This window comes from Stylophora pistillata, chromosome 10, assembly GCF_964205215.1.
Source record: "Stylophora pistillata chromosome 10, jaStyPist1.2, whole genome shotgun sequence".
In the NCBI taxonomy this organism is placed as follows: Eukaryota; Metazoa; Cnidaria; class Anthozoa; order Scleractinia; family Pocilloporidae; genus Stylophora; species Stylophora pistillata.
The window spans coordinates 7,226,062-7,240,221 of record NC_142528.1 but is presented as its reverse complement, the minus strand read 5'-3'; the positions used below and the strand labels follow the sequence as shown (position 1 = coordinate 7,240,221).

General features: G+C 37.9%; 3 protein-coding genes and 1 long non-coding RNA gene across 5 annotated transcripts; 3 read left to right on the top strand and 1 right to left on the bottom strand.

The window, feature by feature from the left end:
* The first annotated feature begins 824 nt into the window (after window positions 1-824).
* LOC148721624 (uncharacterized) lies at window positions 825-2,033 on the top strand. Its single transcript, XR_015992654.1, has 2 exons — window positions 825-1,055; window positions 1,870-2,033. It is a non-coding gene; the product is annotated as an uncharacterized LOC148721624 (long non-coding RNA).
* A 209-nt stretch (window positions 2,034-2,242) lies between these two features.
* On the top strand, window positions 2,243-6,735 carry LOC111333820 (uncharacterized). 2 transcript variants are annotated; one of them, XM_088736426.1, is made up of 9 exons: window positions 2,243-2,629; window positions 2,707-3,141; window positions 3,340-3,569; window positions 3,891-4,431; window positions 4,806-5,241; window positions 5,417-5,588; window positions 5,694-5,842; window positions 6,057-6,248; window positions 6,586-6,735. In XM_088736426.1, the coding sequence occupies exons 1-9, from the start codon at window positions 2,252-2,254 to the stop codon at window positions 6,708-6,710; spliced, it is 2,658 nt and encodes an 885-aa protein (XP_088592552.1). In that variant the 5' UTR covers window positions 2,243-2,251; the 3' UTR covers window positions 6,711-6,735. The 2 variants fall into 2 exon arrangements, 1 of the variants encoding a protein (XP_088592552.1); XR_015992582.1 differs by lacking the exon at window positions 5,694-5,842.
* Window positions 6,736-6,850: 115 nt separating this feature from the next.
* On the bottom strand, window positions 6,851-7,949 carry LOC111329956 (uncharacterized). The gene is made up of 3 exons (XM_022934724.2): window positions 7,602-7,949; window positions 7,244-7,489; window positions 6,851-7,037 (listed from the first exon to the last, which is right to left on the bottom strand). The coding sequence occupies exons 1-3, from the start codon at window positions 7,847-7,849 to the stop codon at window positions 6,878-6,880; spliced, it is 654 nt and encodes a 217-aa protein (XP_022790459.2). The 5' UTR covers window positions 7,850-7,949; the 3' UTR covers window positions 6,851-6,877.
* A 3,702-nt stretch (window positions 7,950-11,651) lies between these two features.
* On the top strand, window positions 11,652-13,830 carry LOC111345786 (uncharacterized). The gene is made up of 3 exons (XM_022953065.2): window positions 11,652-11,886; window positions 13,043-13,210; window positions 13,649-13,830. Exons 1-3 carry the CDS (start codon window positions 11,701-11,703, stop codon window positions 13,709-13,711), a joined length of 417 nt encoding a protein of 138 aa, XP_022808800.2. The 5' UTR covers window positions 11,652-11,700; the 3' UTR covers window positions 13,712-13,830.
* Window positions 13,831-14,160: the final 330 nt, after the last annotated feature.

Below are 14,160 nucleotides of genomic sequence, written 5' to 3'. Positions count from 1 at the left end.
ACCTTTATTCATTTGAGATTATGCCATTGCCCCTACGAACAGCATAGCACTATGATCCATATCAATACTCTTACCACCTTTATTCATTTGAGATTATGCCATTGCCCCTACGAACAGCATAGCACTATGATCCATATCAATACTCTTACCACCTTTATTCATTTGAGATTATGCCATTGCCCCTACGAACAGCATAGCACTATGATCCATATCAATACTCTTACCACCTTTATTCATTTGAGATTATGCCATTGCCCCTACGAACAGCATAGCACTATGATCCATATCAATACTCTTACCACCTTTATTCATTTGAGATTATGCCATTGCCCCTACGAACAGCATAGCACTATGATCCATATCAATACTCTTACCACCTTTATTCATTTGAGATTATGCCATTGCCCCTACGAACAGCATAGCACTATGATCCATATCAATACTCTTACCACCTTTATTCATTTGAGATTATGCCATTGCCCCTACGAACAGCATAGCACTATGATCCATATCAATACTCTTACCACCTTTATTCATTTGAGATTATGCCATTGCCCCTACGAACAGCATAGCACTATGATCCATATCAATACTCTTACCACCTTTATTCATTTGAGATTATGCCATTGCCCCTACGAACAGCATAGCACTATGATCCATATCAATACTCTTACCACCTTTATTCATTTGAGATTATGCCATTGCCCTACGAACAGCATAGCACTATGATCCATATCAATACTCTTACCACCTTTATTCATTTGAGATTATGCCATTGCCCCTACGAACAGCATAGCACTATGATCCATATCAATACTCTTACCACCTTTATTCATTTGAGATTATGCCATTGCCCTACGAACAGCATAGCACTATGATCAATATGAATACTCTTTCGCTGGTCCTGTTTTTTTGGAGCCTTTTGAGAATCAAGTTCTCCATGAACGTTTACAGATGAAGAAGGAGAAGAAATTACTGGAGAATTGGAACTGAATGTGGAAAATGATCCCTTAATTAAAGAAACCCACAGTGGTCGTCCTTCTCTTCCGCCTAAGGTAAATTCAGTTTGTGGCTAAATATTTTAAGTACTACTAAGTCTTTTAAATAAAGAAAACATGCTGCACTTAAAAGAAATTCGAGGCTAATAAAGGGTTTAATTCTAGCTCCGCATTGTTGGCCAATCTGCATAATTATTCTTTCACGTCGTATCGTTTGTAACACAGACACAATCATAGTTCAACTTTTCTTAAGATCAGTTAAAAAAAAAAGTGAAGTTTTCTATTTCATCAAGTTTTCCTTTTAGGTTGTTAGTCACCAAGATTCTGCGCCTAAACTTTAGTTCAGTCTGATCTCGCGGGAAACAGTAAGAAGATGAACAATGAAACACGAGGGAAATAAAAGAGATTTATTTCAGGCTCAGACCCTACGCCATTTCAGTTAAGTCGTTAAGTTATCGTAACAAGTTACAACTTACACTCCGGTCATGCATGTCTGCTTGCGCCACTGTTACAAATTACGTGAAAGGCAAAAGAAGACACAGTGTTCACTGCCGCAGTGCTAACCCTTAAGATACTACTCAAAACTTACTTTTTAAAGTTAGTTCTAAGTGGCAGTCAGTATAATTATTTCAGTTTTTAACAATTTTCAAAGTTCTGCGACTTTAGTTTTATGATATTACTATCATTATTATGATAATTGTTATCATCATAGATATCATTTTATCATTACAGTAACCTGAAGCTCTAGAATAAGACTGAGAAAACGACAACTAGTAATATAATTGGTGGTTTTTTAGCCATTGAAAGTTTGCTTTTTTTACAAAAATATTGTTGCAAGGTTCTCATTAAATGCTTGCATTTATTTTTGGAGTGCCCCAAACCATCCCGTCCCTAAATGACACGTGATGAATTCTTAGATGAGAATGACCCGCGTCAACGCCTATTCTCAAGTGGTCCACCCTGACAAAGTCGTCCATTGGTAAAATGAACTTAGTAATACTTTGTTCTTTCTTATTTTAAGCACTAAATCTTTAAAGTGTATATGACACGAAATTTTTTACGCTGTTTTTTGGTAGCTAGATACCTATGATGAACGATTCGAGAGTTGAAATTCGTCGAAAATTCCCCTAAAAATTTTTTTGTTGTTCGAACTTCGCGCGAATACGGCCTAGGATTTGTCCCCTAGACCGCGCGGCCAAAAAGTCACGTGAGCTAAGGCTGTGACGTCAAGTTGTTGTACTCTCATTGAGAACATGGCGGAAAAGAAGAAGTCCGTAAGGAAAGGTGGGCGCTATTGTGTCGCCGGAGCGCCCAACAATCAGAGCTGTACGAACACCAGCTACACGCCAGGCATCTCGATGCACCAATTTCCTGTGGATCGCGTTTTGAGAGAGAAATGGGTGAAATTCGTGCAACGGCACCGAGTGGATTTCAAAGAGCCGATTTCAAAGCATGCCTCATTGTGTTCGGTCCATTTTGAGCGAAGCTGTTACGAGAACAGAATGCCTTTCACGATGGAGGGCATGGAAAACACGAAGCGGAATAGACTTCTGATCAAGGGTTCTATCCCCACAATACACGCAGTTGTGCCAGAAGTTTCCGAAGAATTGACGGATCGCAAGAAGCGTCAGGTGAGCAGTTATTACCAGTCATTTTTTTTGTAGAGTTCAAACGTAATCGACCGTGAGCTGTTATATTTTGGCTATAGTTGAGACGTGATGCACTGACAGAGTATGAGACGAAAGAAAAAAAGAGGAGAGTCGAGGAGGCTAGAGAATCAAGTTGTAACCTACTAGATTTTCACGACGTTGTAGATGACGGAGGTGAGAAAAATATTTGCCCCGATTCAACTCACACCCATGTGAGCCCAAGTTCCACTGCCACCAGAGTTACAATTGCTGCTCCTCCGCTGGCATGTTCTACCCCTATAACTTCACCACTTGCCTCAATATCTGCAAGTACAACTCTGATCGATGAGACGCCTCTGTCCGCTGTCACTCCATCCCGAAGCTCAACTCCACTGTCAGGCAGCTCCTGTGTAGACTGCACACACAAGAAAAAGGTGAGAACCTTACAAAAACAAGTGAGACGCTTGAAGACAGCAGTCAAGGAACAGAAAAAGGAGATAAGGGAGCTGAAAAGTGTAAGTGCTGAAATAAACCATTCTGGTCTTTTGTATATTCTCACGTACCTTTGCATCAATTAGAAAATTTTTGTCCGTATTCATCATGCATCAAGAAATTTTTATGCATTTGTGAATAACTCTAACATACGTGTTAATGATTTGTCAGCCATGTAGATAATAAGTCTTGAATCCCATTTCATGTTTGACTTTGAACAGAAGGTGAATGAAACAGAAACTGAGGAGGAAACTGCCCAAGAGGAGAAATGTGGATCAGAGGATATATTTGTTTGGTCAAGCGCTTGGAGCGATACAGAAACTGAGAAAGAAAGCGAAGCCAAGGATGGGGATTGGAAGTCACCTAAGAGCTCCACAGATTCAATTGATTCCACTGGAGATGATGAAATGGAAGAGGATCCTGCTGATGAACATCTAGAGAAGGATATCAGGTGGGTACTATTTGTGACAACCTTCATTGCTTTATTATATTTATAATGTTACTTTAAATTTTTTCCTGAATCATGGAATGCATTCATTTCCTTCTAATTGATGCATTTCTACTCCATTTATAAGACAGCTATTATGATAACTGGAATGTATTGGCATATTCACTCGAAAGCCAGACTGGAAAATAGCAGAGAATCGCTTGAATTGTACACATGCAGTCAATTGAGTTTCGAAGCAAATAGGAAGAAAAAGTGGTGGGCATCAAAGTAATTTTTTGGGTATCATATGATTCAAGTGACCTAGACATGTTTCATATTTTGCAGAGTTAATTCTGACACTCCTGGATACAATGAACCTAAGTTCATTGTGTTTTACTCCATGCTACTACAACTGTTCACACTCTTGTGTTTTAACTGCAAAGCAAATTTTCCAAAAGCTAGAATGAGGCAGTGTGGAACGATGGTTATAGTGACTCAGAGTTGTCCACAATGTCACAAGGAGTACACTTGGAAATCACAGCCAACTGTTTTGGGAAAGAACCCTGCCGGTAATATCTTGTTAAGTTTTGGAGTCTTGATGGCTGGGGCATCGATAAGCAAGGTCTTGCTGGTATTCCGCCATATGGGGCTCTGTGCGTATTCTGGCCGCACCTATTTTCGACATCAGAGGTCTTTCCTATTCCCTGCTGTGCTCCTCTACTGGGAAAGATATCAGGCAAAACTGATAGAGAATATTAAGAAATTAAAAAATGTGGCATGGACCGGTGATGGCAGGTTTGATTCCATGGGGCATTCTGCAAAATATGGAGTGTACACAATGTTTTGTACCACAATCTTGAAAGTTGTCCACTTTGAATTAGTTCAGGTAAATGTTGTATGAATACTGGGCACCAGTATATACCACACCAGTGAATGATGTTTTTCATGTGGGTTGATTGGTGAGTTCAGAAGTCATTAACAAACACTACTCACCTCTGTGCAGCTGAAGAGACAGACTCAGGCATGAACAATCTAATTTCTAACCATTTTGTGGTATAGTGACAGATATAAAATTATTTCTATATATACTAAAACAATTATAATATAAACTTTGGGGGAACTAAAACAGAATGGTCTGATACATAAAATGAATACGATAAAAATTACAGTAATGACAAAAGTAGTAATACTGAAAATAACCAAAGATTTGTATAGTATTCCCAGCATTTTATTAACCTTTTATTTTCTTGTTCATCCTAGGCAAATGAAACTGGAGGAAGTCAACAGACTGAGCTGGAAGGAGCAAAGAGATGTTTTTCTTTTTTGCAGCATCTTGGTTTATCAATTGGTATTTTTGTGTCTGATAGGCATAGAGGCATTGCAAAGTGGATTAGGGAGAACTGTGTCAACACCAAGCATTATTTTGATATATGGCATGTAGCGAGATCACTGGGGAAAAAGTTGTTGGCTCTGAGCAGAGAGAAAGGGTGTGAAGTTGTTAAAGAATGGATGAAAGGAATAAGAAAGCACCTCTACTGGTGTGCAACCTCAACAAAAGCTGGGTTTGAGTCCCTCATCCTTGCCAAATGGAACTCATTTTTGCATCATGTCAGCAACAAACACAGTAACCACCCAGATCCACTTTACAAACAGTGCCATCATGGACAGCTTGAACCCAGAAAGTGGATTAAAGTTGGTATGAAAATTGAAATTGATAATATAAAATTTACTGCATATCTTTTTCAACTTACCTTGGCCAGTTCTGTTTATTTTTGCAACCCTACATATCTTAAAGGTCAGTGAGCCACATTTAAGCCACTGATATCAACAAAGTAGACTTAAGTGATTTCTTTCATGTTTACCTTAAACAGGAACTGAAGCATATGACAAACTGAAACTGCTGTTGACCAAGAGAATGTTATTGAATGATATAAAGAAACTTTCACCAGATGCCCAGACGAGCTGCCTTGAAGGCTTCCATGCAACCTTGAACTACTGGCATCCTAAAATGACCTGCTTTACTTGGCTGGGGACTCTCAGCAGGTATACATGTCATTCAAATTCTTTAAAATGATTTCAAGTCATTCTGTTGTTTTAAGCTATGAAATGAACATGAATTTGCTCATCTTTGTAAAAATGTTTTGATAGGCACATACTTGCAAGTTTGCATTTCAACGAGAATCTCCAGAGGGAAACCCAAAGGGCAAGGGATGGACATGAATACATTCGGGTCACGTACCCAAAATTTAAAATGGGAGAGGAAGTTGTGCGAGAGGTGGCATGCCCACCTACCTATGGTAAATATTAGTATTGTTGTTATTGACTGCGGTGAAGAAAACCTTATTTACAAGAAAACTACACCAGTAGTTTCTAAATACTTTGCTTTCCTTGTGTCCTTCTCTGGGGTAAAACCCTGCAGCTCTTTTGCAGAGCATTACTTCTTATTTGACGTACCCTGAACCTGAACTATTTACAAACAAATATGTACATTATACATTCATATTTTTTCAGGTTATGTTGATGGTTTGAGGAAACTTATTTTCACTTTTCCAAAAGAAAAGAGGGAGGAAGTAATCAAGAAGTACACAGCAAGAGCACCTGAGCCCCTCAACCGACAGTTTCCAGAAAGATTGAGCAAGGAGGAAGCTGTGAAGGCATACAAGGCTAGGAAGGCAATGAAGAAAACAGCACTATTTCCACCCGGTTAGTTTATTGCTTTATGAATCCATTCATTTCATCATCCAAATCTAATAGGAAATGATTATATTATTACAGCTGTACACTGAAGTGTGAATTATTTTATTTTTGCCTCCTGTCTGGAGGGAAAAGCTTTTTTATCTACATATGGATATCCTTACTCTACGTTGGGAATGCATGTAGATGGGCTTTTTGTGAAATCTGAATTTTGTTTTCCGATCACAAGGCAGGTAAGGATGAAGCACATTTACAGGATTAAACACTAACTTTCATAGGGCCTACATGGTAACACAAGTGCTGTAAAAATGCGCTCACATACTAAATAACTATTTTTTTTCTATAGAATCAGAACAAACTTCACATCAAGCTGATGTCAACACTCAACCAAGCACTAGTCTATCTAGTTCTAGACGCCCACGCAAAAGCAAGAGGCCATCACATGCTCACCAGAAGAAAAGTAGCAAATAAAGTGACTAGCAGTTTTTTTTCCAAATCAACTGTTTCATGGTCATTATTATTAATTTAATCCTAAGTATATGTAAAATGATAGAGCCCAGATGAATGAAACTGGACTGGGAGCATTTTTTTAATCACAAGTTTTTCTTCATGGACTCATGGATTATTTTTGCTCGAATTCAATGCTCCTGGAAATTGGCATATCCTTTGTGTTGTCGTGTGTTGTACTTTTTCCTTATACTATGATAAACACAAGCTGGTAGTGGTCTTCTGTTATCTCGGCCAATGTACCCACAAAGCCACCTGGTGATCCATCTATATGCAACAGCTCTGATGAACCTACATATAAAGATGAAAATGAGAAATTAAAACATGTACAGCTCGGGTGATTACTGGACCTCCCTTCCTCACTGAACAACAAGAGCCTCGTTTCTTGAGACTGGAAAATTCAACAATTGAGATAAAACCAGAAGTATCATAATTGATTAGCCAAGTGACAAAATCAGAAATGACACATATATATATATATTTATATGTAAACTTACTCGTTTTCTGACACTCCATTGCGGCGACGATAAGTTCCTCCATCTTGGTTTCTGAGGAGGGGAGCGACTTGCAAAAGGACAGCGCGGTTCGTAATGGCGTCGTAATCTTCGTGTTCGGTAATGCACTTGATTCGTTCGATAGAACCATCAAAAAGCATCTTTGCGGATGAATTAGTTACTTCTCTACAACATCGAAACTCGAGAGCACCGACTAGCAGCTCATTGTTGCATTGCTCGCATTGACACCTGGAAGAGATAAAGGAATAGTGTTATCGGACAAACGTAGCGACGCAAGGGCGTGAATCAGCTCTGCTTATGCTTACGTTTGTCAGGACTTGCAGTAAATCTATCAACTTACCAGGAATCCACACACGCATTTCCTTCAAATCTAGCCTCCAAAGTCGAAGGGCTAAGTCCGTCATTATCCGTTTCTTCACTTGCGTTCGATGATTCTTCTTCGCTACAATCAGCAAGCGGCTCGTCTTGATACGGGACGATAACACCATCTATTCTGATAGCTTCGCTATCAGAACTCTCACTATGCTCCCAATCCATTCTTTCAGAAGAGCCACACGATTCACTACTGGAGTCGGAGTCACTGGACATCGTGGAAACAAACGGATTGGGAACGGACGAATTTTGACAACTACGCGAGGTTTCCTCTTAAAACACTTTGATCGCTCCTTTGGCAATCAAACAACTTGACGTCACGACCTTGTTTCTCGTGCCCAGTCTCCTGAGACAGTTTTATGTGGAAATCGAGCAAGTTTTGCATGGATAATAACGGTCGTAGCCAAAAAAAAAACTATTTTTAACTGTCTCACAGTTTATCATACATATTGAACTACCAAAAACTGGAAAAAAATTTTTCGTGTCATATGCACTTTAAGGAAAAAAAAATTGAAATGCACTACACTCAGGAGACTTCTGGGGAATTTTTCTTGTTTTCTATTTTTCGTATATGTATTATCAATAATTGTTACATATTCTGTATGTGTTGTCGTTGTTAAATTTGAATCACTTTTTTCTGCGATCTGAATTTACTATGTGGACATTAAATTTTGCGTGTTTAAATTCCGCGAGGATTTTTATTCGTAAGCTTTCCGTTTCGCGATTTCTTTACAATCGCGAAAACCGCGAAATTAAGTACTAGCGAAATGAAGTAGGTATAAAAAAATTACAGAATCTAGTCTAATCTTAGGGGAAACGATAAGGCGATTAAAAACGAAACACGAAGGAAACAAGTATTACAATGACTATATGACAAAAACGTTTGCTTTGTTTTTCAGTATCCTATAGACCACTTTCATAAATGGCTGCTGGATTAATATTCTTTTGTTTAAATTTAAATTAGCCTTTCTGGCCTCGTTCTCCAGTACAAAATTCAAAAGAATACATTATCTCAAGCGAGGCCAGAAAGGCTAATTTAAATTTAAACAAAAGAATATTAATCCGGCAGCCATTTATGAAAGTGGTCAATTGCTGTCAAAGTATACAAGAAGGTTCTGGAAAAATGCAAACGTAAGCCCAAGCCCAGTCCACTCTGAGGTGCAGTCAACTCGGTCACGAAATTTGAGTCCAAACACGTCGTGTCTCAAGACGGATTTATCAGAATGAATAACAAATCAAGTAGCTGTCACGGATAGATAAAAAAAATTGTGGGAATAAAGCTGGTTAAAAAGTAACTTTAACCTGTGTGGTTTTTGTTTATGTCAATCTAAGTAAGGTGTCTAGCTAACTAGCGCTTAGTTTCAACAAGCTAAGGTCTCGTGTTGAAAGTCTTGATATCAAAATACATGTCTAATACATTACTCGCTTCATCCGATTGACCACGGTGTGATGTTCAATCAAATTACATGCACTGTTCAATATTATAGAGTAAATAACCCAAGTACGTTTTTTTTTTTAATTTTCCTTAACTAAGGCTGAACGTGCTAGATATAAGACGGGTTACCATTGGTAGCTAGGCATGTTAAGACGAGAATAGGTCCTCACACCTTTTCTTCGAGTGTGTGCAGTTGTGTCACAATAAAACTTACTTGATGCCCCTCTAAGGCTCTGTAATATCTCATTCGCAGTTTATTAGAAGTCAAAAATTCTTTTTTTAACCTTTGTTGGCGACGACTGATCCCCGGCTCCGTTCCCACTGAAATTCATGTGTTTCCCCAAACTCCTCCACTCGCCAGGTATTTCATAGAGAATGATTGGCCTCTTCGGTGGGATCTTACTGGTCCCTTGGTGTGTTGTTATCAGTATTTTCATTATCACTATAATTATAATCACCTTCGATTCACCATCACTTTTTATTTGAATTGTTGCGACTTTAGTTTATGATACAACAACCTAAGGCAAAATGATGTTTTGATGGAGAGGAACAGAAGAAAGACTAACTGATCATTTGCATAATTCAAGGCACTGAAAAGTTTTTAATGCTTGTTTGCAATGCATGATGGATAGTACTTATGGTTTTCAAATTAAGGGAGATTTCTCTCTTACTCGTAAACTACTGTTTCGTATTATTAAGGCATACTTCAGGTATACAGGCGTTTGTAAAGTTCAACACTAGAAAAACTAGTTTAAATATTCTCAACCTTAAAGTCTTTCGACTTGAAAAAGTGAATCCACAACTTCTGACCGCACTGCGGTTCATTTTCCTTTAATCACGGAATGAAATCTGTTGCGTTTCTCCTCCCTCTTTGTCTGTTCTTTAATTTTCCACAGTCTACGATCGACATAGCTAGGAACCCAAACAGGAACAAAATTTTTCTTGCTTACTTTGCTATTTAAACAGAAACATCGCAATTTTCTATACCTTGTAATATCCCGCTCATTTCCACTTTATTGTGAAATCCAATCTGCCGCGGGTATTTTAACAGGTGTATATCGATCACTACCGAAAGAAAAAGGAATAAAAACACCTTCTTTGTACCTTTTTTATGAACAGAAATACATACGAATTATGTTTTCCGATGATAGAGAGAATAAAACTAACTTCTTTGTAACTTAAATGATTACTTTTCTGTTTTGTTTTCATATTTTTTTCCAGTTCTGTTTTCCTACGTTGGTAGCTAGAAAGCGTTAAATTTACTTCATCTTATTTTAAACATTTAGACCGTTGTGTTCGATAATGATTTTTTTTTTCACAGTCAGCTATCTATTAATCAAAGAATCCAAACAAGTAAGTCGTTGATAACGATTTCATAAGATCAACATGGAAAGTTGACATAGCTGACCCAATTGTTCTGTCCATGTTAGCTATGCATTTGCTGCCTGCCCAAAGAAACCTATATCATGCATTCCTGCAGCAAAAGAGAGAGAGAGGGTGAAAACCCTTTTTTCGGCAGCTTCTTTATGTTCTTTTGGTTATTGTAAAAAAAAAAAAAAAAAACAGGTTGACCCAATCCAATACCGTAGCATTTACTTAAAACAGGCTAGCCGTTGGGTTCATTTCAATATTGAGTGTTTCTCTTTGAAGTCAATTTGACAAAGATTTTCTTAGAAAAGTCTTGGACGGATCTGAATTTTTTGCACAGGTGTCTACACTGAGTAAACTGTTTAAATAACTTTTTTGTACCTGCATATTTGTACAATGAACACTTAGACAACGGGTCTGTAAGATAAACATGGGCCTGTTAATTACACGGGGTTCAACCGAAATCGCACTTTTACATAGCCAGTGGGCTTTAGATATTCTCTATAAGAGTGTTAATTTAATGTAATAAACGTCATTCCGCTGCTAGTTTTCGGCCTTTTCGACACTGTTCACAAAATATAAATGTTCAGATAAAAGTTTTAGCTTTGTTAAACGGCGACTAAACTTTCTTAGAATAACCGGCCATGAAAGTTTGCATAGCTCAGTCAACCGCTCTATCATTGATGCCATATATTTGGACAAAGAAGTTCGTAAGATAAACATTGATAGTTTGCATAGCTTAGCCAACCGTTCTCTTCATGATACCATATTTTTCTTGTGTGCAAACAAACAGCGCTAAGTAATATCAGTAACATCTCGTAAAATATTCCATAGACTCCTTTCTTAAAGGAAACTCCTTTTATAACGTAAGAGTAATGACCGAAGCGCCATATTTTTTCGACAATCTCTTTGTCAATTTTATTGCCTCTCTTTAACGGTTTTATCAGTAAAAACCAGACCAAGATCAGCTCCAGCGAGTGATGCTAAACAAATAGGCAGATAAATAGACTCGCGTCAACCTTATTTACCCTTTTTGAGGCATGACAAACTGAATAAACATGTTGATATGTCTCTGATCTTTTGTTAGGTAAACTGTTGCGCTTTTGCACGTGAGATTTGTACAGAAAGCACTTGAACAAAGAGAGTGTTTTCTCCGCATTGTCGATTTTCATGCAAAAACAGGCCTTGCTGAGCTATAAAAGTAGTCACTGCTCTAGTTCATAAGATTGCCTTCAGTTGCAAACAGCATAGCACTGTGATCAAGATGAACACTCTTTTGCTGGTCCTGTTTTTCGGAGGCTCCGTTGCCTTAGCAGAATTGCCTTTCGAGGATTCAGCTATCGATGAACTTCTAGATGTTGAAGGAGAAGAAATCACTGGAGAATTGGAACTGGAAGTGGAAAATGATCCCTTAAAACCCAGTGGTCGTCCTTCTCTTCCACTCAAGGAGGTAAATTCAGTTTGGGGCCAAATGTCTTAAGAGCGTGTCCACGAGAAAACGATACTCTCTGGGAAATTTCTTGTAAATTTCAAGTTATTTTAAGTTAACAAAACAAAGATGTGGTGTACGGAATTTTGATGATATAGACTAGAAAGCGGGAGGTAGATGTAAATTTTATATCAGCACGGGCTATGGAATAAATTGTCCTAAAATCTCATTACTGATTTTGGAATTCAGTCATGGCTTTCACTGTCCATACAGGAATAATGATCAGAAGTGGTTGCTCATCGGAGATATTGGGCCTTAAAATACCTCTGTTTTTGGACTGTCAAAATCAGAAAAAATCGTCTTTACTAAAGCGAGATGTAAGGGAAGAAATGAAATTAAAAAGTTCAAACAATTCAATTTTCTAGAAGTCTGATAGATATAAAATACAACGCAGTTGGTTGAGTTTGCACATGGATTTTCAGTTTGTCACAGCAGCAATGCAAAGTTAGCTAATTAATTATGCAAAAAGTGCAGGAAATGGGAGTTTTCCCAGGGGGACCCTATATCTCCCAGGGAATTGAATATTTTGACCTCTTATTTTCACACATTTGTTAACTCATGATATTTAGCATTTGTGCCAAGTGAGCCAAATCGCTGATTTGGGGTTTATCGCCCCCTGCCCGATTTGATCGGTCCGATCTCTAGGAAAACGATAAGGAGATATAAACGAACTTCTGAGGGAAAAAAAGAGCTCTCGTGCGGACACAGGCCCTATCTCATTGCAGTTAAGCCGTTGAGAAAAGTATCAGAACAAATTACAACTTAAGCTCCGGTCATAAATATCTACTTGGGCCATAAGGACACTGAGTGTTTGCAGCTGTAGTACTAACCCCTTTCAAATACTTTAATAGCCAATCTTATGACTGCAGGACAGAACGTGCCCAGTTTGAAAAAACACTTTAGACTCACCATGTAGTTTTGTTAATAACTATTTTAGCCTTTTTAACGATTTTTCGAAGCTCTTCGATTTTATTTTTATGATGTTATCATTATCAATTTTATCATTATTATTATCGTTATAATAAATATAACTGAAACTATGACTCTAAAACAACACTGAAGAAACGACAGTTTAAAATTGCTGAGTTTACGCTGGTGTCTTTGCGTTGTTTTTCAGAAAGTTTGCAAATGTCTTCTCCGAATATGCTCGAAGTGTCTCAGACCGACTCCTCCCGAGCTGACACGAGACGAATTCTCCGATGAAAATGATGCACATCGACCCCGACCGAGCGGTCGACCCCAACCAACCGGTCGACCAAGATGTAAACCTCGACCACCGAAGGAGGTAGACTGAATTCAGTTTGTCCTTTCTTCTCTTAAGTGTTATAACCCTTAAAAAAAAAAAAAAACTTGAGAACGCACTGCACTCAAAAAAAATTCTTTGCTAATAATTCGTTATTATTTATGCTGGGGAGTTTCAATTGTTTTCAATTTTTTCGTCTTTGTATTATCATTCTTTTACATAATAATTTTTGCATTAAACAAAATAGAGACAACAAAAAACCTAGCTTATACTTTTTTGAGACTAATTTAGAAAGGTATAAAGCTACCACAATAATATTCTGTGCATAAACATTAAGAGAGTTCAGTCTGGCCTAAAGAGAGACAATAAGGAGATAATAAACCAAACACGAAGGAAATAAGAATCATTATTACAATGACTCTAAGACAACAAGATAACGATGATTGGCCGTTTGTTCATCGTGTCTGCTTTCTTTTTCAGAGGTTTTGTGAATGGTGCAAAAAGGGATTAAAAAGGTGCAAGCCTACGCGCCCTCCTCTTTGAGTTGCAGTCAACCTGAAGTTCGTCAGTTATCTAGACAGATTTAACAAAAACAATGAAGTAGCAAGTAGCAGTCATGGATATTTAAAAAAAATTACGGAATAAAGCTGATTAAAAAGTCACCTTAATCTGTGTGCTTGTTGTCTATGTCAGTGGAAGTAGGGTGTTAAATTAGCACTGAGTTTGAACAAGCTAACTGAGGTTCTTAAGCTGAAAGTCTTGGTAATTAATATAAATACTTGTCTGATACATTACTGAAGGTCCTCGGATGAAGGCGAAACTTATCATGTTATTCACGTACTTTCCAAGGTTTTTATCTAGAGGCGACTGCAGAAACTAGATATAGAACCTTGAACCGTTAGTCAGATTTCAATTCAAAACACTGGTACCAGTCACTTTACCCGATTGGCAAAGGAGTATTGTTTAACCAAATTACACAATGTTCAGTATTA